General features: G+C 37.9%; 6 protein-coding genes across 7 annotated transcripts in view; 4 read left to right on the top strand and 2 right to left on the bottom strand.

Annotated features, from left to right (window-relative positions):
* Positions 1-28: 28 nt before the first annotated feature.
* On the bottom strand, positions 29-3,037 carry LOC111496154 (putative pentatricopeptide repeat-containing protein At2g02150). The gene is made up of 3 exons (XM_023146478.1): positions 1,671-3,037; positions 299-1,348; positions 29-169 (listed from the first exon to the last, which is right to left on the bottom strand). The coding sequence occupies exons 1-2, from the start codon at positions 2,763-2,765 to the stop codon at positions 302-304; spliced, it is 2,142 nt and encodes a 713-aa protein (XP_023002246.1). The 5' UTR covers positions 2,766-3,037; the 3' UTR covers positions 29-169; positions 299-301.
* Positions 3,038-3,955: 918 nt separating this feature from the next.
* LOC111496298 (gamma carbonic anhydrase 1, mitochondrial-like) lies at positions 3,956-8,350 on the top strand. Of its 2 annotated transcripts, XR_002720435.1 has the most exons (6): positions 3,956-4,229; positions 4,991-5,134; positions 6,212-6,337; positions 6,492-6,643; positions 7,687-8,144; positions 8,247-8,350. XR_002720435.1 is itself a non-coding variant. In XM_023146701.1 (5 exons), the coding sequence occupies exons 1-5, from the start codon at positions 4,115-4,117 to the stop codon at positions 7,954-7,956; spliced, it is 807 nt and encodes a 268-aa protein (XP_023002469.1). In that variant the 5' UTR covers positions 3,956-4,114; the 3' UTR covers positions 7,957-8,350. The 2 variants fall into 2 exon arrangements, 1 of the variants encoding a protein (XP_023002469.1); XM_023146701.1 differs by having other exon boundaries at positions 7,687-8,350.
* A 1,059-nt stretch (positions 8,351-9,409) lies between these two features.
* On the top strand, positions 9,410-12,051 carry LOC111496250 (uncharacterized sugar kinase slr0537-like). The gene is made up of 8 exons (XM_023146626.1): positions 9,410-9,618; positions 9,996-10,259; positions 10,353-10,424; positions 10,537-10,575; positions 10,823-10,930; positions 11,017-11,114; positions 11,202-11,313; positions 11,623-12,051. The coding sequence occupies exons 1-8, from the start codon at positions 9,463-9,465 to the stop codon at positions 11,869-11,871; spliced, it is 1,098 nt and encodes a 365-aa protein (XP_023002394.1). The 5' UTR covers positions 9,410-9,462; the 3' UTR covers positions 11,872-12,051.
* Positions 12,052-12,305: 254 nt separating this feature from the next.
* On the bottom strand, positions 12,306-15,582 carry LOC111496294 (proteasome subunit alpha type-1-B-like). Its single transcript, XM_023146696.1, has 2 exons — positions 15,072-15,582; positions 12,306-13,017 (listed from the first exon to the last, which is right to left on the bottom strand). Exons 1-2 carry the CDS (start codon positions 15,420-15,422, stop codon positions 12,514-12,516), a joined length of 855 nt encoding a protein of 284 aa, XP_023002464.1. The 5' UTR covers positions 15,423-15,582; the 3' UTR covers positions 12,306-12,513.
* Positions 15,583-16,224: 642 nt separating this feature from the next.
* On the top strand, positions 16,225-18,128 carry LOC111496373 (probable small nuclear ribonucleoprotein F). Its single transcript, XM_023146796.1, has 5 exons — positions 16,225-16,359; positions 16,563-16,650; positions 16,747-16,784; positions 17,232-17,296; positions 17,769-18,128. Exons 1-5 carry the CDS (start codon positions 16,357-16,359, stop codon positions 17,836-17,838), a joined length of 264 nt encoding a protein of 87 aa, XP_023002564.1. The 5' UTR covers positions 16,225-16,356; the 3' UTR covers positions 17,839-18,128.
* A 3,075-nt stretch (positions 18,129-21,203) lies between these two features.
* Positions 21,204-22,146, top strand: part of LOC111496300 — a 1,231-nt gene continuing 288 nt past the window's right edge. The window contains exon 1 of the mRNA XM_023146706.1: positions 21,204-22,078. Within this exon, the coding sequence (XP_023002474.1) occupies positions 21,234-22,016 (783 nt within the window). The 5' untranslated portion in view covers positions 21,204-21,233 and the 3' untranslated portion in view covers positions 22,017-22,078. The remainder of the gene's footprint in view (positions 22,079-22,146) is intronic.

The raw sequence follows: 22,146 nt of genomic DNA, 5'->3' as shown, positions 1-22,146 counted from the left end.
CATTCTCCTCTCCAACCGACGTGGAATCTCACAATTAATCTACCTTCTGAATTAAAAAAACAAAAGAAAACACCAAGGTCAGAGATCGATAAGGAAAAACTCGGGTTTAACCTATACTCGAATGAAGGAAAACAACACAGCCTTGAAAACAAATGCTGAGATGCAAATTTTCCATAGAGATTCCATTCAATTAAATCTTTCCAGCCACTAGCTTTTCCATAGATCGCTAGTTGATGATAAATATTCACATCTTTTCCAGTAGCTACGGATTATTGATAAATCTATGAACGGTCGAGATTTCTCAAGGCAGTCTCCTGCCACGAAGAGCTTGAGATGTCCTCAGAGCCATTTGAAGTGGTTGGGATGCAGTAAAACCCTTAGCCTCCATAAGGCCCTGCACTCTTTTAGCATCCTGCACAAAGCCACCAGCAATAAGTCCATTAATGATCCTTTCGAATTCACCATGTCCCAACTCATCCTTTTTCGCTTCCAATACCCCGAGCGCTTGTAGCGCCTTTTTCTCAACCCCAGCTCTCGAGTACATATCACAGAGGCTAATATGAACCTTAAGAGGCACGGCATCTCCCTGTGCGCCGATCTTGCCTAATAGCTGCTCAGCTTCATCAACCAGCTGCAACTTACCTAACCAATCTACAAGAGCAGCATAAGTTTCAACCCCTGGTTCAAACCCATCCTTTTCGAGCTGTAGTAAAAGATTCAGAGCCTTGTCCAACAGGTTCTTCTTTCCATAGGCTGCAACCATACTTGCAGTGCACCTGTCATCAGGCCTGTGCCCGATTTTTATCATGTAGTCAAAATTGTTCCTTGCCTGATCAGGATCACCAGCTAGCCCATATGTCTCAACTAGTAATGTACACGACTCCAAACTTGGCGAGATGCCAGAAAATTGCATCGTAGCAGCAATTCTTCCAGCGCCACTAATATCACCACGCTGCGAAAATGACCTTAGCAATGCCATGTAAATATCCTTGCTTGGTTTAATGTCCCTTGCTTCCATTTCTCTCATCATCGATTCGCCCAACTTCGGTTGTCCAGCATTCACAAACGCCATTATCATGGAATTATAAACCTTCTCATCGGGTTGGAAGCCGTGACTCCTCAATGTATCAAACGCTTCCTTTGCACGATCGAGATTTCCCACCTTGCTATACATATGAACCAAAACTGTGGCTGTTAAAATGTCCGGTGTAATGCCTTTCTCAGTCATCATCTTAAGAATCCTCTCAGCATCCTCTAGACGATTCTCTTTAGCATGGACATCGACAAGCTTAGAGTAGTCACGGATGTTGGTCTCGAAAGATTCTTCATTCAAAAGAAGCTCTGCTACCTTCATTCATCATAATCAACAAATTCAAATCAGGGTCTTGCAAATTGCAAACATTATGTCGTTCTACCTAATATGGTGTAGAAAAAGTATTATCATTGATAAACACCTTAACATCACTCATGCATAGCGCCAGAAATCTAAAGCTTGTTGCTATTTCAGAACTCAAAATCTAAGGCATGTTCTATATATATGACATTCAAAACAAAAGGAACCAAGAGATTATAAATGCAGCTTCTTCTACCCTGTTTAAATATGAAACTGAGAACAAGAATTATCCAAGAACACAAGGCAAAAGGGGAAAAATAAGGGAAAGATTTCTTACCTTCAAGTATAAGAATCTGTTCTTATCATTCAATTTATCAAGTAAGGCAATCCAGTCAATCCTAGTAGGTTGAAGAAGCCCTGTCCATTCGGCCATTAATGGAGATGGGTCATCGTTCTCGTTTAGTGAAAGAATTCTCTCTGTGATCAATTTGCATTTCCCAGAAATTGGCTTTGGTTCTTGAGGCCATATCACCTCCTCTGCCTCGTGGATTTTGTCTGCTACTTCGCTCCACTTGGGATCAGATAAATCAAGACCATAAATCTTGTACTTGATCTTCCCTCGCCTCTTGGGAATAGAAACAGGCTCGGATTTCTCAACGGATGCTGCAGCCTCTGCACCACTGGGAGAGGCATTAGCCTCTTTCTTGAGCTGCTCCAAACTCTCATAAAACTCGCTTTCCTCCATTTTCTCACGAGCCCATTTGAACCTGAAGTCCCTTAGCATATCCCCTCGAATACCAACTTCCCCAGCAAACCTACACATTTCCTGAACTTCCTCAGATAGCAGAAAACCCTTCATTTTCTCCTTCTTTGTAGCCTTCTTCATATCATCCAAAACCATGTTGCTAACTTCGCTTACTGTCTTCCACAAATCCTCACTTAGGTCCCAATCTGGATTATCAGTTGAAGTCCTTAACGATTGCTCAAAGCTACCCTTCTCCATTTCAGATACCACTTTTTCCACAATCATCAAAAGCATTGCATCAACTGTTTGCTTATCATAGTCCGGAAATGCTTCAGATATCTTCCCGCGCATTATCCAGACAAATCTGGATAAGAACTCATTCATTGATCCATCTTGATCCTCAACGTCTGATGACTCCAGTTTCGGCTCAATTGCTGTATCGCTAAACTTAGTTGCAGTGAAGTGAATGCACCTACTGAAAATTGAATTGGATTTGCAGAGCTCAAGATTTTCGACAGGAATTGAAGAACAGCGACTGAATTTTGGATCAAGCAAAGAAAATGAAGGTGCTGCGACGAATGTCCGAGTGACATTGCTTTTGACATCCGATTGGCGATGCAGTATGTTTCCATTGATTCTCGAAAATTTCTTCAGTGTTTGACGAAGGAGTAAACGGTTTAGTTTCATCTTCGGTCCCTTGGGAATAGCCGAGAGCGTACCTTCTCTGTTTCTGTTCGCCGTCGGACTAAGCTTGTCTCCTCTTCAGCATCAAGTGAAACAGAAAATCAAGAAGGGAGATGAGTTTGTGAGGAAAAGAAATGGAAGAAATTTTTTTGCTGGCCTGCCGGTGAGAGATCAATAACCTCCCGCCGCTGATATTTCCGATTCGTCGGCCCGCGTTACCTGGTGGAAGACGAATGACCGTTAATTGGTCGGCTTGGCTTCAGTTTCAGGCTCCATTTTTACTTCGTCGGATTGTTTCTAGGGTTTTAGGACGACTTGGGCTCGGGCTTGGACTTGGACTTGGTCTTGTTCTCGGGCTTCGGCAAGGGCTTGGTCTTGGGCGTGGACATAGGCTCGGTCTTCGTCTTGGTCTTGGGCTCGAACTTGGTTATGGGCTCGTCCTTGGACTTAGGCTTGGGCTCGGACTTTGTCTTAGATTTGGGCTTGAGCTTAGACTTCGGCTCGGGCTTGGACTCTGGATTGGGCTCGTTCTTGGGCCTGGACTTGGGATTTGGCTCGTGCTTGGGCTCGGACTGAGGATTGAGCTTGGGCTTGGGCTTATAAATGGGCATGGGTACGGCATTGGGCTTGGACTTGGACTCGGTCTTGGGCTTAGGCTTTCGCTTGGACTTGGTCTCGGGCTTGGGCTCAGTTTTGGGCTTGGTCTTGGGTTGGGCTCGGGCTCGGGCTTGGGTTTAGACTTTGGATCGGGCTGGGATTGGGTTCGGGATTGGACTTGGACTTGGACTCGGTCTCGGGCTTGGGCTCGGTCTTGGGCTCGGGCTTGGGGTCGGTCATGGTCTTGGACTCGGGCTTGGTTTTGGACTGCGGCTCGGGCTCGATTTTGGGCTTGGGCTCGGGCTTAGTTTTTCATTTTTTTTATTTCCGTTAAATTTTTTTATTTATTTTCGTGGGAATAGAGAGGAGAATTTGTAGGGTAATGGTGAAAAATATTTATCTAAATTAGATAAATTAGATAATTGGTGAAAATGAAAATGAAAAAAAAAATCTTTGAAATTTTTTTAATTATTTAACTGTTTTAAAAAATCAATATATAAAAAAAATCATAAATAGACTTCAAAAGCCACCGTTTCAGTAGTTGAATGACTAATTTGCCCTTCAGTGTGTGGGATATGCTATTCTACCCTTGTGCTGCATCCCCATTTCTTCCTCGTAGCTCTGCTGCCTTTCTCCTTCCATTTCAAAGCAGTCACAAGAAGAAGCCCAAAACCTCTCTGTGATTTTGGTTGCCTCTGAATTGCGCGAGACCAGTGAGGAGGAGGAGGAGGAGGAGGAGGAGGAGGAAGAAGACGATGGGAACTCTGGGGAAAGCCATTTACACCGTTGGATTTTGGATCCGTGAGACGGGTCAGGCAATCGATCGCCTTGGCTGCCGCCTCCAAGGGAGGTATTTCTTTCAAGAACAGCGTAAGAATTTTCTTTTAATCAAACCATGTTTCTCTAGTTTCAGATCTTTTCCTCTTGGTTTTGACTTCCATCTGGATTATGGTCTAGGAGTATTGTTATAATGACTCGATCAGCTTGTGGAAATTGTGGAACTGCTAATTTTATTGACGAGAGATGGCTGCTCGTCGTGGAATATACATTTTATGAGTCGTGCAGTGTGTATGTGTGTTTAATCTTAACAGTATTGATTAGTTACGCAAGGGTTCCGTCGATTGAATTCTCCATTTGTGTAGTGTCTGGGGTTTCGTGTATTAGGTTTACGGGTATGTACGCGAATTCCTTGGGGATTTTTATTAGAATTGTCGATTCCCCACCGCGTAATAGTGCTTCATCGATGTTGTTTTTAACTGGAAGACTGAGAGCTAACGATCGAGACTTTTTGCTATCTGGACACATACTTCGTGAAATGATTCATGCATTCATCAATGTAAGATGAATGCTTCTATTGTTTCCGCATAGAGGGTGTCAAATACGGCCAAAACGATACTTACTGCGATATTATGGAATCCTTATTTACAATTGCAGATGTACTTTGGGTATCATAATTCTAGTGAAATGTCTAATTGTTAATGGTACTGTCACTGAAACACATTTCTTTTTAGATTTGCTTCATTTTCTGTTATATATTGGTTGTTCTGGTACCTCAATTTCTTTATTAGTTCCCCTTTTTTGTTCTATCATCTTGATACCTGATAGTCTAATATGCCTAAGGTTTCGTGCAGTGTCTAGGCATCGAACTTTGATGAACGTATTTGATAAGGCTCCTTTTGTTGACAAGGACGCATTTGTGGCTCCAAGTGCATCCATTATTGGGGATGTCCAAGTTGGAAGTGGATCATCTATTTGGTATGGATGCGTATTGAGAGGTAAAACCTATGTGAGAGACTCGTTTACAGTTACAGCATTTTTCTAGTCTGATAAGTAACACGCTTTGAAAGGTTTGGACTAATCTTGTCCATATTAAACTTGTCACACTATTGTATTGACATCAAGTTTCTTACAATTTCACTGATGACAAATATACTGTCTCGATATCCAATAACATCCTTGATATTACCCGTGCCAATATTCCTTACTCAACGCGAAGGTGTTTGTGACAAACTAATGTAGTGACAGTTTGTGTTATTGGATATGTTGGGTATTTTTGTTGTTGGATGATGAAAGTGATGAAAATCCCACATCGGCTAATTTAGGGAATATTCATGGGTTTATAATCAACGAATACTCTCTCCATTGGTTTGAGGCCTTTTGGGGAAGCCCAAAGCAAAGCCATGAGTGCTTATGCTCAAAGTGGACAATATCATGCCATTGTGGAGAGTCGTGTTCATCTAACATGGTATCAGAGTCATGCCCTAAACTTAGTCGTGCCAATAGATTGGTAAAATCCTCAAATGTCGAACAAAGGACTTCAAAAGAAAAGGAGTCAACCCTCCTCGAAGGCATTGTAAAAAAATGACTAAGACTCCAAAGAGTCGAGCCTTGATTAAGGGGAGGCATACTTTGTTCGAGGGGAGGTGTTGGATGATGAAAGTGATGAAAGTCCCACGTCGGCTAATTTAGGGAATGTTCATGGGTTTATAATCAAAGAATACTCTCTCCATTGGTTTGAGGCCTTTTGGGGAAGTCCAAAGCAAAGCCATGAGAGCTTATGCTCAAAGTGGACAATATCATACCATTATGGAGAGTCGTGTTCATCTAACAGTTGTGATTTTTAAAAATAATTATTTGTTTGATCTCTTTATTAATCCTTAGCACACTTATGGGGGCTGTTATGCACTCTACGTGCTTTAAATATATGTAGATATGTCTTTTCTTGTCGAAAAAAATATATATAACTTCAGGCACAACTTTTAATTTATCATGTTAGGCTTGTTAGCTCATGACATTACTTTTACAGACACTTTTTAAGCTCTGTTCCATAACTTAATTATCAATTTCACTAGGTGACGCGAACAGCATCAGTGTGGGATCTGGAACCAACATACAGGACAATTCCCTTGTGCACGTGGCAAAATCTAATCTAAGTGGAAAGGTTTTGCCGACTATCATTGGCGACAATGTCACCATAGGTGTGTGCTTTGACTATGTTATCTTAGCTACAGCCTATAATATATTTGTTGCTGACTCATTTTGCCTGTATACTGCGAACAACTGACCATACTGAGGTTGCACATGTTGATGTTTTTGAATTTTTCTTACTTAAAGAAAGTTTGAACTTGACAGGTCACAGTGCTGTATTACATGGCTGCACCGTTGAGGACGAGGCTTTTATTGGGACGGGGGCAATGTTGCTTGATGGCTCCATTGTTGAGAAGAATGCTATGGTAGCTGCTGGAGCTCTTGTGAGGCAGAATACTAAGATCCCCTCCGGAGAGGTATTTATCAATATTTTTTTAATTAAAAAAATATATTTTCCACGAAAAAGGAGGACAGAAAGAAAGAAAATAATTTTGAACCATAAATAAGAAAAAAAAAGAACAAGAAAAAGTGAGATATACGTCCTGGTTACAAAAAACAACCCTAAACCAGGGTTGATCAAGAAACGATTTACGAAGACTTGTGAAAGGCACTCCATGTTGAAATTTTAGGCCGTACGGCGAACCCCAAACCCCAACGTTTTTTGTACATCATGAAACAGTCTGGCATTTTTATCTATGTACAATCCCAAAGTACTTTGGCTTTGTTGTTATATTTTTCATTAGACACTCTGTGATGTCTTTTGCATGAAGCGGGCAAGATGTAGATATATAAAGTGTGAGATTCGACATCGGTTGGGGAAGAGAACGAAACACCCTTTATAAGGGTGTGGAAACTTCTCCCTAGCATATGCATTTTAAAAACCTTGAGGGAAAGTTCAAAAGGGAAAGCCCAAAGAGAACAATATTCGATAGTGGTAGGCTTGGGCCGTTACATAAAGATTCCATCTTTGAGTTCTATCATGCTTATTTAAACTCCTGAATTTAGGTCTTGCAGATCAAATCAAGGTTAGTTGAATTACACAAAAAGATTCATGTTGCTCAAAGCTATCCTTTCCATTGGGAAAATCCAGTTCATACCTCTATCAAATAGATTCATTCTTAAATCCAAATCTCGACTTTCGGAGTTCCATACCTCTGATAAATTCCCTTTAGTACTGGGCATTGAGCTGAGAGTCATCTGGAAAAGAGGCTTTATATTAACCAATATATCTTCCCGAAACCTAATATTCATTGTCGTCATCTTCTTTTTTTTCTTACAAGAGCACCTATAAGGCTACAAAATAACGAACAGCTTAGCTGTGGTTCCCCTGGATATTAATCCTCAATGATCTCTTAATTGGAACTTGGAACAATCTGATCTCGACTTGCAAGCGCTTGGGCTTCTATCTAAGCTTTACGTGATCATGGGTAGGGAGCCTTACCATGATGTTTATTTGCAGGTATGGGGAGGCAATCCAGCAAAATTCCTCAGAAAGCTCACTGATGAAGAGAGAGCTTTCATATCTCAGTCTGCCACCAATTACTCGGACCTTGCACAGGTTCACGCAGCCGAAAATGCCAAGCTTTTTGATAGAATCGAGTTTGAGAAGGCGCTTCGCAAGAAGTTCACTCGCAAGGACGAGGAATATAACTCAACGCTCGGTGTTGTTTGTGAAACACCCCCTGAGCTCGTCCACCCCGATAAAGATCCCAAGCCTTTGCAGAAATAAGCCACCCTTTCGTTCAATCTCGAGTCGTTTTAGCTGATGAGGTGGAATATTTTAGCACCACATGCAAAAACACAAAAAGAGTACCTGCATAATAATATCGATCATCTTCTACAGCAGAATCATAGCTCCCAACCACTTTGGCTGTTGGTTTTACTGCTCAGGATGAAACTGACTTCATAAAGTAGAATGTAAGTTCTTGAAGATCCATTATTTTTCTTCCCAATCATTTAGCTGATATGCTATTTTGAAGCATTTGATGTTAAAAGATTGTCTGAAAGTGACTTCTACAGTGGTGTGGAACCTGCTGAGGCTTGGATTTTACTGCTCACTTTGTTTGTTCAAGTACTTGGACTCGTCGGCATTTACATTATAACATTATATTTCGGAGTATGAATATTTGGTACAGGTCGTCGAGGCCTTAATTAGCTGAATGAAAGTGATCGTGAGGATATAAAAAATTTCATTACTATAGAAATTTTAAAGATAAGTGTACTTGGCCGGATTTGTGGGGACTATCTTCACTCAAGTAATTCAAGAGGATAACGTGACCATGTTCAGGCTATCTAACGACGAATCCAAAATATACAAAATATAAAAAGTAGAGATATTTTAACTGGATTGAGCTATGTTTTATATATATATATATATACACCGAAAATTAATTATTAGGATCAAATAGGTTTCTATTTATTGATATTAAAATTTTAAGGTTTAAAAACATTGATAAGGCATGAAACACTACTTTACAAAATAATACTAAAAAACAACTAGTTGAAGCCTTTTTCAGGTTGGTAAAGTATGATAGGAGATATGATTGTTGTTGTCTCTCTTTCAAAATCTTTTTGCTCCCGTTTTTTAAAACATTCTTCTTGAACCGTGGCCAGAGGTTCGAGCATACATTGCTTGGCCGTAGGCGACAAAAGATCGAAATATTTCTACCACCGTTTTCTAAAACTTTCTTCTTGAATCGGGGTCAGAGGCTCGAGTATACGTCGCTTGGCCGTAGGCGACACAAAAATAAATTGATTTAACTCACTTTGTTGGTAGGAAGTGAACACAAGAACAAATTGATTTAACTCACTTGTTGGTGGGAAGTGAGTGCTGCACAATCATAAAAAATAACAGGTGCTTATAATAAGTACTATTTTAATTATAGATTTTTTTTTTAAGAATAAAAGAGGTGGACACTATATATTATTGGAACTAAAAAAAAATATAATATTATCTTATATTAAAATAAAATAAAATATGGTGCCTAATTAATGGGGGAAGAAATAGATTATGTAAAATTGTAAAATTCCAAAAAAGGGTATAAGAATGGAGTAAACACCAAGATGTAGGGAGGGCAATTTGGGGAAAGGGAGTCATAATTGAGTTGGGTTCTCTCTTTTGTGGAGAGGCCTCTGGTCCCATGGCTCAGAGATTCCCTTCCACGGAGTTCTATATAATGAATGGTAATGAAAATGGCAAAAAGGGCAGAGAAAACAGGGTCTTAAATCCACGAAAATGGGAGCCGAGCCTTTGCTTCCCACTGCCAATGAGTCTGAACCCGCCGCCCCTCTTATTCTTGGTCTTCAACCCGCTGCCCTCATCGACCATGTTGCCCGTGTCGATCCCTCTCTTCTCGATCGAATTCCCGGCGACCGCGGTGGCTCAATGCCTGTAAACTTACTTTTATTTATTTCTATCGCTCAATTACGTCTTCTGTTCTGGAATTCCTTGATTATAAGATTAGGATTTTATTGTCTCGTTTCTGTGTTTTTGATTGATCTTTGATCGGTGCGAGCGGATTCTGCTTCTGCTGTTGTTTTTGTTTCTTTCCCCTATTGAATCGTTTTTTCATTATTGTTATTATGTGTGGTTTTAGAAGTGATTTTGTAGGATTTCGAGCGGTGGTGTTGTTTTTGTTCTTCACTTTTATGAGTTTGGCTGGTTGGTGTTCCTGCGATTTTATGTTTTACCGTATTTTGTGCTGAATTTCGTCTGTTTGAGTTTCTTTTCATGCATTCTGTTCATTGTTTATATATATATGGATTTAGGTGGGAATGGAAGAGCTTGAGAATATACTGAGGGAGGTGAAATCATATATCCTTTCCTCGCCTGATGTGCTGACTCCTTTCAAGACAATAGCGGGGGGAAGTGTTGCCAACACAATTCGAGGATTGAGTGCGGGGTTTGGAGTCAGCTGTGGAATTATTGGCGCCTATGGCGATGATCAGCAAGGAAAATTGTTTGTCTGTAACATGAGCTCCAATGGGGTCAATCTCTCAAGATTGAGGATGATTAAAGGTCCCACAGCTCAGGTCTGCTTCTCCTTTAATGGAGGGGTGTCCAAATTTGCATTCTATGTTTATGTATTTTAAAGTTCTGAGAATGTATTGTCAATTATTCGGCAGTGTGTTTGCCTGGTCGATGCAATGGGAAATCGCACAATGCGACCCTCTCTCTCAAGTGCAGTCAAAGTTCAGGTATATTATCTCTTCGATTCGGAGTTTGTGTTCTTTGTTCGTGCATGATTCTATATGCGTTTTGGATATAGACAGGTTAACTTAGATGGCTATCTGTTTTGGCATCTTTCAGGCAAATGAACTGACTAGAGATGACTTCAAAGGAGCTAAGGTTAGCACACTCACACTTTATGTTCTTATATAGCGGCCAGAATCGAAAATGGATCACGAACATATTATTCATTTTGAGAACTTCCTTTTCTGCCTTCACTCTCATATTTATGTTCTTTGATCATCATGTCATGTCAAATCTTGTCAACTGATATCATTCTATTGAATCAATTGCCACACTTGAAAGAAGCTAGGAGGGAGAGGCTTTTTATAGGCATAATTCTTGTCTTGCCATGTCTTTGTTGCAGTGGCTTGTAATGAGATATAGTATATTTAACATGGAAGTTATTGAAGCGGCTGTAAAGATGGCCAAACAAGACAAAGTTTTTGTATCCTTGGATTTGGCCAGTTTTGAGGTATATTCCTTGACGACATGAGCTTCCGTTTAGTTTTCGAAAAATAAATGTTAAATAAAGAAGCTCACGTCTCGTTATTTGGCCAGATGGTTCGGGATTTTAGATCGCCTCTTCTCCAGCTACTAGAGTCTGGGGATATAGACCTTTGCTTTGCGAATGAGGACGAAGCAAAAGAGTTGATAGGGTGATGATAGCCATTGCTTTCAGACTTGGCTACTTTAGCTATAGGGTGATGGCCTTAATTTCTGATACTATATTTTGATCTTTACAGTGGTGAGAAAGATGCTGATCCTGAAGTTGCTCTAGAATTTCTTGCGAAGCACTGTCAATGGGCTGTCGTGACATTAGGCGCCAATGGTTGTATCGCTAAGCACGGAAAAGAGGTTAGAGATTCACCTTTTCACCTTTTGTGTCACATGTGATGATCTTGAAAAACATTAGATTACCTTCTCATCTCATGAAGTGATGAGAACAATCAAAACCAGTTTCTTAAGCCTACACGTGGATATGTGAACCCTTAATGTTTGCACACTTTCTTGCACAATAGAACAGGGAAGTTTCTCGATGCCTGCATCGAGCGAATCCTCTGTTTTTTCCTATACTGGTTTTGATTCGTAGTTTGCCCAAAACGACATACAAAGTCGAGAGATCACTGTGAATCTTAGTGTTTCTGAATGCATATGGAGTTTCAGATTGTCCGAGTTCCAGCAATAGGGGAATCAAAGGCGACCGATGCCACCGGAGCAGGCGACCTGTTTGCGAGCGGATTTTTGTACGGATTAGTGAAGGGATTATCTCTGGAGAAATGCTGTCAATTGGGGTCGTGCAGCGGTGGTTCTGTTATCCGTTCACTTGGGGGTGAGGTCACCCCAGAGAATTGGCAATGGATGCACAAACATTTGCAGATCAAAGGGCTTCCTGTCCAAGAGATCCCTCAATGATCAATCATTTTTCTCATGTCACTATCATTGTCCCATCCATTTTCATTATCATGAATTTTGTCTCTTAAACAGGCACATCTCTTTCATTATTGGGATGGCTGAACTTTCCTCCAAATTTCATGGAAGGATAAGTAATTTGAAGTCTTTGATAATCTCTGGCATATGGCTTTTATGCTTATATTATACCTCTGTGTATGTATTTATTCATATACGTGTATATTTAAGTAACACATCGCCAATGATTAGTGGTAAGCCATTCATCATGCAAACCTGTCCTGGGGCTCATCATATCCATAAAAACCAGTCAGCTACTGATGGGCCTCAAGAATCAGTTCATCATGATCTTCCTCCTTTTCATGCAATTCAATATCATTTTCACCTCAAGTTTCAATCTAACACTAATTTGATTCCAAGTTTCTAAAGAACATCGTGGATCAGCTCAACGTTCTTCTCCCAATAATATAATAGAAAAACATAATCAGTTGTGATAACACGTTTTCAACAGTCTGATACAACTTCCATAAATGTAAAATTGAAAACTTAAGCCACAACAGAGAAGTATCAAAATGTCTGCACTAAAGAACCAAACCACCAAACCTGACAGCAACACCCAGGAAGCGGGGGAGGAGGAAGGGATGTGGGTTAGATGTCCATTGGTGCCACGCCTTGCTCCGGGGCACTACCTTGGTCTGTCCTTGCAGCTGGTTCAGGGGCAGCAGCAGCAGCAGAATCACCCTGATCTGGCTCGATATCCTGATCTGCAGCAGGGACGTCATCCTCCTTAACGATCTCGAATTCATTGATCAACTTCTGAACAGTTTCCCTATCCAATATATGAAAAGGTTCCCCAACTCCTAAGATGGCAATTGTGCATATGGAGGAAGTCAGTTTTTCTCCTTGCAAGGTTTCTCTGGTGGCGATCAGTGCATCTTTGATCAAGTCGTCTCTAGAAGAGTCCTTGAAGTTCTCAAACCTCCTTTCCAAGTATGTCTTTGCAGCCTGTGAACGGGATCCTATGGCAAAAGCTTGATATTCAAAGTAATTCCCACTGGGGCAGTTGTAATAAAGGTGAGCACCAGACTCATCCAGACCACCTACTAGCAGACCAACACCATATGGACGTTTCCACGAGCGCTGGGTGCAGACCTGCAATCAGTGGCCAACATTTTTAGAGAAAGCAAACATTTCTAAACCTCAAAACTAGTTTCTCCTGTGAAAATAACCAGCATAGAGTCCTGGAAATACAAAAAATATTAAAAGTTCAGAGAGATTATACCCTTAACAAAGTATATCAAGCCTGAAGTCCTGTTTCAGCGCTCTAGAATTTTAGCACATCCTAGGAAAGATGGATAAATTTTCTAATAGAGGAAACGATAGGAACCCACTATACAGGGAGCATGAAGGCATGGCTTTTGAAATTGTGCTGAATCCTACCTACAGCCTAGGAGCAGACACCTAAATGATTCAAGGAGGCACCAGCAAAAGATAAATGACAATTAACAACTACACATCCCGTGCAACGATATAAGGTATATCCTGAACACTTCAAAATATTATTGTGGAAAGCAATTCACCGTGATTTATCAAAAATTTCTGCCCAAATCAATTGAAATCTGTCTCTACAAAGAAAGAAAAGGGTACACCAAAATGGTAGTAACCTAATTGGTTAATGAACGTAATTTGTTAATGAACCTAATTTACGGCAGAAAAAAATAGGGGTTAAAGAGGAGTGAATGCAATTTTCGGTGTTCCTTCGCAAATGCATAAAAGATAGACTCCTCACAGAGGTGGCTGAAAGAAAAAGATAGAGCCCCTTGGAAGTAACTTTACATAACTTTAGTGATTTTGTTCTTTAAACAGCCTCTTGTTAGAATGCCTTTTGTTCTATACTGTATTGTTTATTCTGTAACATAACCTAGTTTGGAAGGTCTACATGTATTATTAGCTTGCTGTGGATGCCATTTATTCCCACTCCGTGTATTCACAATGTTTCTTATTAACAACAAAAGTGGGAATAAATGCAATAAGTCAGGTTACCAAGATTGTTTCTGCATCTACACTATAATATGAGTCTTGCATTATGAATACCAACATTTTATTGCCTAAATTGTCAACAAAGCTAAAACTATGGCAGTACAAAGGAATTGAGAAATCAAAATAATTAGATAAACCACAGAACTTGAAAGCAGAATCTAACCTTATAAAGGATCTATTTAAACCAATAACACCGACACGGCTCAACTACAATTAAATGAAATTGAACTTTAACTTCTTTTCCTTGAAATTGGAGGTAGAGAATTCCCAATCCCCATGCTATCTCTCAGTGCCCCATTGTATACTAATTAATTAAACCCCCAATTCTCAAAATACAAGGTGATCAAAGACAGTGCAGAATGTTGGAGCCTAATATAATGGAGACCGTGCCCTCAATCATCCAGCTGCATACGTTTCTTGTTCCGTACTCAGTCCATCAATCACGTGACATATACGTGCATATAAGAGTACTCAACTTGTATGACTCTATTAAGAAAACCTTCACAGGAAAAGTTATTGAGAGCTATCCAACCCCATGACAATCAGATAGATACATAGTTCAAAGCATTCTTTAATCTCGTATATATCCAAGAGCCACAAAAAGTGGTAGGCAGATACATTGTGACCTTAAATAATTACACAGCCCCCTGGCTTCTACTAAAACCTAAACTACTAAACAACAATACTTGAGAAAGAAAATAAAAACTTACCAGCAACGATAGGCAGGTTCAAAGTAATTCAACAATTAGAATAATCAAACAAGTTAAAGACCTAAAATTCCTGGTTTTCTTCTACCACTACGCGATCAAGAATCAGTGGAACAAACACTAACTATATAAGATAAGAAGCAAACAGAAAGCCTATAATCTTTAGCTGTCTTCAAAATGCTGTAAAATAGAGTACACAGAGGAGACCTTCTGCCATTTACCAAATGTTCCATAATCTCGTCTACTGACTAAAGATAAACTCGACATTGTATTCCTTAGCTTTGAGAGCTTAATGAAAACTTCCCCTTTAACTATCCATCCAGCTACATTAATTCGTAATTTCTGTACCAAGCCCCCCACTAACCAAATAAATACTCACACGGCTGACATATCTAAAATGCAAAAGAAATCCAAAGCGCCAGAAAAATTGTGAAGAAAACAAGGGCTTCGTTTACAAACCTGAGCCTTATCGGCAAGTTGAACTACAAGACGACCAACAGGAAGAGGAGATTCATAAGTGTAACTATAATTGATACACTCAGATCTCATATAACGGGAAAGAACGCGTCCATCAGCAGTAAGCCCGGAAATGGCGACGCCGATGTGATCATCGACTTTGAAGATCTTCTTCTGGTGCGAGGATAGTTCAGAATTAGCCTTATTGACGCAGGCCAGAACCACATGAGTCTTGGATCGGAGACCAATGGCAGCGGAGCCTTGTTTCACAGCCTCCATCGCGTACTCAACCTGAAACAACCTCCCCGCCGGGCTCCATGTCGTCACGTCCGTATCGTACTGGTTCCTAAACATTTTTGGTGAAGGTAAGGCGGATTCAAGAGGTTCGCAGAGCCACAATCACGATCTCTCCGATAGAAACTGAAGAGGATTGAGGTCGCCTTAATGGAGGATTTAGGGGTTTTCGTCTTCTTCAAGGCAAAATTTGGCGACGAGTTTCCTCACCTTCGAGTGTTAGGACTTTACACTTATTATTATTTTTACTTTTTCACTTTTATTTTAAATATATTTTTTTAGAATTATAAATTTTATTCTCGAGTTATTTTTTAAATTATTAAAGAAAATTATATTTATTTAAAAATTTTAGTTAAATATTTTAACTATTTTAAAAATAAAATAGGGTTGACTTATTTTCAACAAGTTTATCGAGTTGACCCGACCATAAAAATGTCAACAATCGAATCGGCCCAAATTTTGAATTTTTCAAAAAATTCAACTCAACTCAAACTGAATATATATATATATATATATATATATATATATATAACTCACGTCAATTTTTATGGTTTGAGTTATACCGTTTAGGTGGGTCAGGTTCTCGAGTCATATGAACACACCTAATCTTTTTAATTTACATTTTAAAATTTTTTCAAAATTATATCGATATATTAATTTCAATAAAATCAATTTTTATACCAAATTAATTTTTTTGTTGCCAAAATGAAGAATTTTGTTTTTTTTAAGGTGAATTTTGTAATATAAATATAGGAATATTGGGTTAAGAGGACTCGCTCTAAAAGCCCATGGGCTTCAAGTTATGGGCCCATGTAGTCCATTACCGGCCCATAATACCCAATTCCCTCTGCCGCCAAAAATTCCCAAAGACTCGACGAAAGGGAAAAGGGGAGGGAAAACAAACCCTAGAGAGAAAGAGCGCCATTTTCTTCTTCTCCTCGTTCTTTTGAGCCTCCGTTGATCCCAGAGAAGCCCTTGCAGATCATTCGGAACCATGGTAAGCAAGATTTTTCGTTTTCATCGCTTATTCAGCTAGTGTTTATGTGTTATTGTTGTTTTTAACTATGGATCATGTGTTAATTTATCCTTATGTAGAATCAGATAGCTCCAGAGATTCTTTGTTGTTTAAGATTTTCCCCTGATTTTTCTTTGATTTGTAAATCCTGCTGAATTATTTACATGATTGTTTGGGCATTGTAGAGTATTCCAGTTAACCCGAAACCGTTCTTGAACAATTTGACTGGAAAGACTGTTGTTGTGAAACTCAAGTGGGGGATGGAGTACAAAGGTTTGCTTCTACCTGCTGCTTGTTTTTCTTATTTTTCTTATTTTTCTTATTTTTCTTGCCTGCTGGAGTTTACACTGAGTTTCGTTTCCATTTCAGGCTTTCTGGTCTCTGTAGACTCGTATATGAACTTACAGGTTTGTTTCTACTTGCATTGGAATAAATTCAGTCATTTTTTTAAAAGATTTTGATTCATCTCTTTGTTGTTTCTACTTATTGCAATCATCCTTTTAATTGAACCATTCAAACTTACCACTGACTGATTCAAAGTCCTTCATATTTGAATTTAACTTGATCTGTTCTGTTTGTATTAGAATTTCCGTCATACAACTACTATCCATTTTGTTTTTATAATTGTTTATACAAAATGCGATGGGATAATTCGGCAGTGTTAATCATTGAAATTGATTTGCAACCGTTAGATTTTTAAAGGAAGAACAACAAATTAAATGATACGGAAGGAAAACTAATTCTTCTCTGAATTTTTGTTTTTAAAAACAGAAAACTACTTATGAACGGATTTCTCAAGTAAGCCCATAGTCTCTTTCAGTGTCTGATTCCTGTATACAACTTTTTAAATGCAGCTTGCCAATACCGAGGAATATATTGATGGACAATGTACTGGGAGTCTCGGAGAAATATTGATCAGGTAACCTTCTTTCAGTGTTGGCAAATTGCAATATCAAGTGCATCAATGCTTATTTGTAGTTAGTAATGCATGTGTACTGTCCATAATATATATATGCTCAAGCATATATGTTACGAAGAACACAGATTCAACCAAAAGGGCACATTTCTTTCAAAATCACTCCTAAACATGTCCAAAGTGATAAGAAATCCAATTTCTGCTCAAATAGGCTTGTGAAAGAGTCGAATGAAGGACAAACATAACGAATTGTGAATCGATAATGAAAGGATAAGTAATTAAAGAGGCCAACGAGCCTTTTTAGGGTTTTGGGGGTAAGGGACTTGAACCCTCACGATTTTTCAAGGTCTAGTAAGGATATGGCCGCTGTCGTTGTCTTTCAAGTTTGACACTTTGGTGCCTACTGATAAATTCTTCTGCAAGTTCTAAGTTTCTAACATCAAACATTGGCAATATTCTTGCTTTTTCCTGGCAGGTGTAATAATGTTCTTTACCTTCGCGGAGTACCAGAGGATGAAGAGATTGAAGATGCCGAGCGCGACTAACATGTAAATTTGTATCTCCCAGCTCTGCCATGCCATAGTAGCAGCTAAGTTTTCAGCCTTCTAGTTTCCTAGGTTTCCTTTCATCTGCTGCTTAAGTTGCATCTTGTTGCTATTGGTACTACCTTATAGGACAGGATCATTCTCTGCTTTTAGTCGATTTCGAACCTGCACGATCATTCTAGGGAGATTGAATGGTACAAATAGAATTCATGAATGTAACATCTTTATGTCTTTATAGCATTGAAATGCTTCATTTTTTCAACATAAGATAAGCTAGAGCGTGACATAAATCATGTGGAATGCAATGCAATGGCATATATTTGTAAACATCATGTATTAGTAGCTTTCATTTTCATCTTTTTTCAATATCATTAGCTTTGATTTTTGGATAAAATCTGTATCCATTGTTATTTATTATATTACAATTGATTTTTGGATTGGAGCTCATTTTATTACTAAAATATAATCATAGCCTTAAATACATTGACTGTGTTGACGTTTACCGTAAGATGGGATTCTGTTCACATTCAACAAACCCATTTCTTGGTTTTTACCTCAACCACTCTACCATCAAATCATGCCCAAAAACATCCAAAAACATCTAAATTAATACGAGGACTTCGAACATAAGACTTCTAAGTTGTTTGGTAGCATGTGTTTGGTAGCATGTAGTCTCTACTTGATCGTGTTCATGTTAACATAGCACATGGGTTGAATTGACTTGACTTAAGACAAATGGATATTGTTGTATTCAAGCTAAAGTGTCGGGAGATTTGATAAATTCTTCCGTTCAACCAACTCTGATATGGATGAGATATCGTGTCTTGACCATGTTGAGTCTATTTTTTATTTGTAAACTTTAAAAAGTATCTAATAAAATAGGTTATCAACTTTTCAACTGTACTTTTAGTAATCGTTTGATCATGTCAAATCATGTAAAGCATGTTACAATTCTAAGTATTATAAAATAATCATTTTTAAAAATGCTAAAATTAAATTTAAAAATTAATAGCTAAAATAAAATTAAAAATAAAAACTATTATTTATGTGAATCATAAATGATGGGAGAGAGAGAGAGAGAGAGAATTAATATAAAGGTTTAATTTCATGGGAATTCTTTTGATTTTGGTTGGGAGTAGGAATATGAGTATTCACATGAAATGACAAAACAAGATTTAAAGAAAAAATAATTAAAAAAATTGATTTTAAAAATTTCAATTTAATAGATTAAATTTAAAATGGGTCTTATTTATTAAAAAAACAGTCCATTTATTTATACTCTTATTCCACTCAAACTATCACATAATTAAGATATAATGTAGATAATTAAATATAAATAAATGTTTATATGATTAAGACTACAAAAATCTATACAATTTATAGAAATGAAATTAATATTAATTTTAAATTTTAAATTAAAATATACGTAACAAATTTGTTAAATTAAAAGCATAGTTATGACGACAAAATTATAAAAATAAAATTTTTAATTTAAAGAAAAAGGGTAAACCTCAGGGTGGGGAAACGGCGGAAATGGAAAGTTGTGGTAATGAAAGTCCTACGTGGCACTTTTCCATTTGCGTTGGGGTTCTTTGGACAAGTGGGCTCCACCCTTTCATTTTTTTCCCACAATGTCGCCACGTCACCATTTAAAAAAACTTTTATTAATTCAAATATTATTTTTGCTCCGTTCACCTTTTATATTTTTATTATTTTTAAAACTTCAATATTATTTTATATATTTAATAAATATTTTAAAACAATTATTGAAATAAAAGAGATGTACATGAATAAACCGATACCACATCCTAATAAAAGCAATCCTGAGAATATGATGATTAAGAAAAATTTAAAAGAATTGAAAATCTAACTTATACTAAGTGTGTTTTTTCTCGAAGTAATTCTATGTTAACTAGATCATAACAATTCTTGACGAGTCCACGTAAGAACCTCCGTTTTAGTCTCTTGATCGATAAAATAACATATTGGAGAGTATATGACAAAGATAACCGTAGAACGACAATCATCATATAAAGAATCTGTCCAAGTTCATGAAGTTTAAGCATGGTCCCCTTACGCTACAAGGATTAAAATCGTTAATTTAAATATTTTAAAATATTGTAGAGTACTGTCTCAATTAAAATTTGTAGATAAAAGCAATAAATTAATTTATAATCTTCAATTTAATGTTATAATTAAAATAAAATAAAAATAGCAATAAAATTATATTTTTATTTGCAATGCTATTTTTCTATTGGTTGGAGCGAAATGAAAATGGGAAATCTAGGTGTATGGTGGGCCCCACTATTTGCCTTGTGCTTTAAATGCATTTTGTCTTTTAGTTAGTAGGCAATTAATTAATTTCTTTTTTTTATTAATATCTTACAAAAAAAGAAAAAAAAAAAGGTTTTATAATTAATATGATTTATAATATAAAATGATTTAAATATACTCAAAATTACAATCATGCCCTTCAATTATATGAATTTTCTTAGTTAAATTTCATATTAAACACATAAAATTATTTTAGATTTGTATTTATAGTAAATTAAATTTAAAATATGCATACTAATTTTTTAGTTACATAACTCTAACTATAACTGATTTATATATTTAAAAATATTCCGATTAATAAGTTGTAAAAATTTTAAATATATATATAAATATATAACTAAAAATTTGTCCTAACATAAAATTATTAATTTAAAATTTTATTAAATAATTTGTAACTTTAAATATTTTTTTTAATTTTAAATATCTACTAGACAAAAATTAAATAAATTTTAGAGATCGATAGAAGCTTAGTTTCTAAGCTGAAAATATTATCCGACACAACATTTAAAATTTAAAGATAAGTCATTCAAAGACCTAATAGTAGAGGTACGAGATAAAAAAACGTCAAATCCAACATAAATGTTCAAGATTTGAATAGGGTTAGATAAAAAAAAATTGTTAATGACTTTATTTTCGTCTCACCAACACCGACGTTTCTATGGTCTCTTCAACATAATCTTTCGTTGCATTGCTAGAAAATAAATAAATATATTATAAAAAAGTACTCGACTCAACCCAACTCAACCAAAAAATAAAAGGGTTTGGTTTGATTAGGTTGCTACTAAGAGGGGGCGTGACGCCATCGGACCCATGTCCAGGCAACGCACGGGCGGCGGTCAAGGCCCACCTGGAACCACTCACGGTGGTCGGCTCACTCACGGCCCATGTGGCTCTGCCCCAACCAATCCCTTTAAATCAGTCTCCCTAACCCAAATTAAATTAAACTAAGCTACTTAATTAATCACTTTTACTTAATATAATTAATTAAATTCCCCCTTTCTATATAAAGGGCCCAAATCTCAATTTCTCCCATTTCTCTTTAATTCACCGATCTTTAAACAATGGTTCTCAATGGATTTGACTCCGTCAAGGCCATTTCCATGGCGAATTCCGGCCGCCGCCGGAAGCTCAAGTGGTTATTCGAGTTTATTATGTTCTTATTTCTCGTTTTCCACCGCTCCAGCTTGTTTTCTCTCGCCGGACCGTTCTTCCGCCATTTTTTCCGGCGAATCCTCGTCGTCCTCAACAGTCACACCTTCGTCTTCATCGTTTTCCACGCCATGCTCTTCGTCGTTTACTCTCTCTCCCATTTAACCGACAACAATTCCGGTTCGAACCGAACCGAAGACGAATCCAGCCTCGACGCTCGGTCTTCTCACGTAACCGCCGACAATTCGCCGGAGAGTGTGATCGCTTCGAAAGACGACTCCGTCGACGATAAATTGGTTGTCGACAAGAAAAACACAACGGCGCTGGAGAATTTGGCGGCTCCGGTTGACGATTCTGTCGCCGAGAAAAACACAGAAAAATCATCGGTGAGCAAAGATTCAATCGATCCAACGACAACGACGGCGCCGACACCGGGATCGCCTGTCCTGCATTTGATCATCCCAGAGACAAGGCAGTACCGGAGAACAGAATCGGAGAGATTCGAAGATAATCGAGAAAAAGCGAAGCTCCGGCGATCGAAGACAGAGATTCGCCGGGAAGAAAGCAGAGAATCGAAAAAATTAACGGATTCGGTAGAGGAAATGGACATCGACGACTTCAATCGGAAGGTGGAGAGTTTCATCGCGGAGCAGAAGCTGCACATCGGCGGGAGAATTTCAGATTCCGACAAGTGAACAGAAAAATCTGTAACAGACAGACACAGAGACATACAGACAGGGGAGGAAGAAGAAGAAGGAAAAAAAAAAAAAAAAAAAAAAAAAAAAAAAAAAAAAAAAAAAAAAAAAAAAAAAAAAAAAAAAAAAA

This window comes from Cucurbita maxima, unplaced genomic scaffold, assembly GCF_002738345.1.
Source record: "Cucurbita maxima cultivar Rimu unplaced genomic scaffold, Cmax_1.0 Cma_Scf00022, whole genome shotgun sequence".
NCBI classification, from domain to species: domain Eukaryota; kingdom Viridiplantae; phylum Streptophyta; class Magnoliopsida; order Cucurbitales; family Cucurbitaceae; genus Cucurbita; species Cucurbita maxima.
This window is presented reverse-complemented; position numbering and strand designations above follow the sequence as displayed.

Coding starts and splice junctions, on each gene's coding strand:
- LOC111496154 (XM_023146478.1), bottom strand. CDS start 2,765: ATGAAACTAAACCGTTTACTCCTTCGTCAAACACTGAAGAAATTTTCG. Junction 1,349..1,670: donor ACAGATTCTTATACTTGAAG/GTAAGAAATCTT, acceptor TGATGAATGAAG/GTAGCAGAGCTTCTTTTGAA.
- LOC111496298 (XM_023146701.1), top strand. CDS start 4,115: ATGGGAACTCTGGGGAAAGCCATTTACACCGTTGGATTTTGGATCCGT. Junction 5,135..6,211: donor GTATGGATGCGTATTGAGAG/GTAAAACCTATG, acceptor CAATTTCACTAG/GTGACGCGAACAGCATCAGT. Junction 6,644..7,686: donor CTAAGATCCCCTCCGGAGAG/GTATTTATCAAT, acceptor GTTTATTTGCAG/GTATGGGGAGGCAATCCAGC.
- LOC111496250 (XM_023146626.1), top strand. CDS start 9,463: ATGGGAGCCGAGCCTTTGCTTCCCACTGCCAATGAGTCTGAACCCGCC. Junction 9,619..9,995: donor ACCGCGGTGGCTCAATGCCT/GTAAACTTACTT, acceptor ATATGGATTTAG/GTGGGAATGGAAGAGCTTGA. Junction 11,115..11,201: donor GAAGCAAAAGAGTTGATAGG/GTGATGATAGCC, acceptor TGATCTTTACAG/TGGTGAGAAAGATGCTGATC.
- LOC111496294 (XM_023146696.1), bottom strand. CDS start 15,422: ATGTTTAGGAACCAGTACGATACGGACGTGACGACATGGAGCCCGGCG. Junction 13,018..15,071: donor AACTTGCCGATAAGGCTCAG/GTTTGTAAACGA, acceptor CACTGATTGCAG/GTCTGCACCCAGCGCTCGTG.
- LOC111496373 (XM_023146796.1), top strand. Junction 16,651..16,746: donor GTGGGGGATGGAGTACAAAG/GTTTGCTTCTAC, acceptor TTTCCATTTCAG/GCTTTCTGGTCTCTGTAGAC. Junction 16,785..17,231: donor ACTCGTATATGAACTTACAG/GTTTGTTTCTAC, acceptor TTTTAAATGCAG/CTTGCCAATACCGAGGAATA.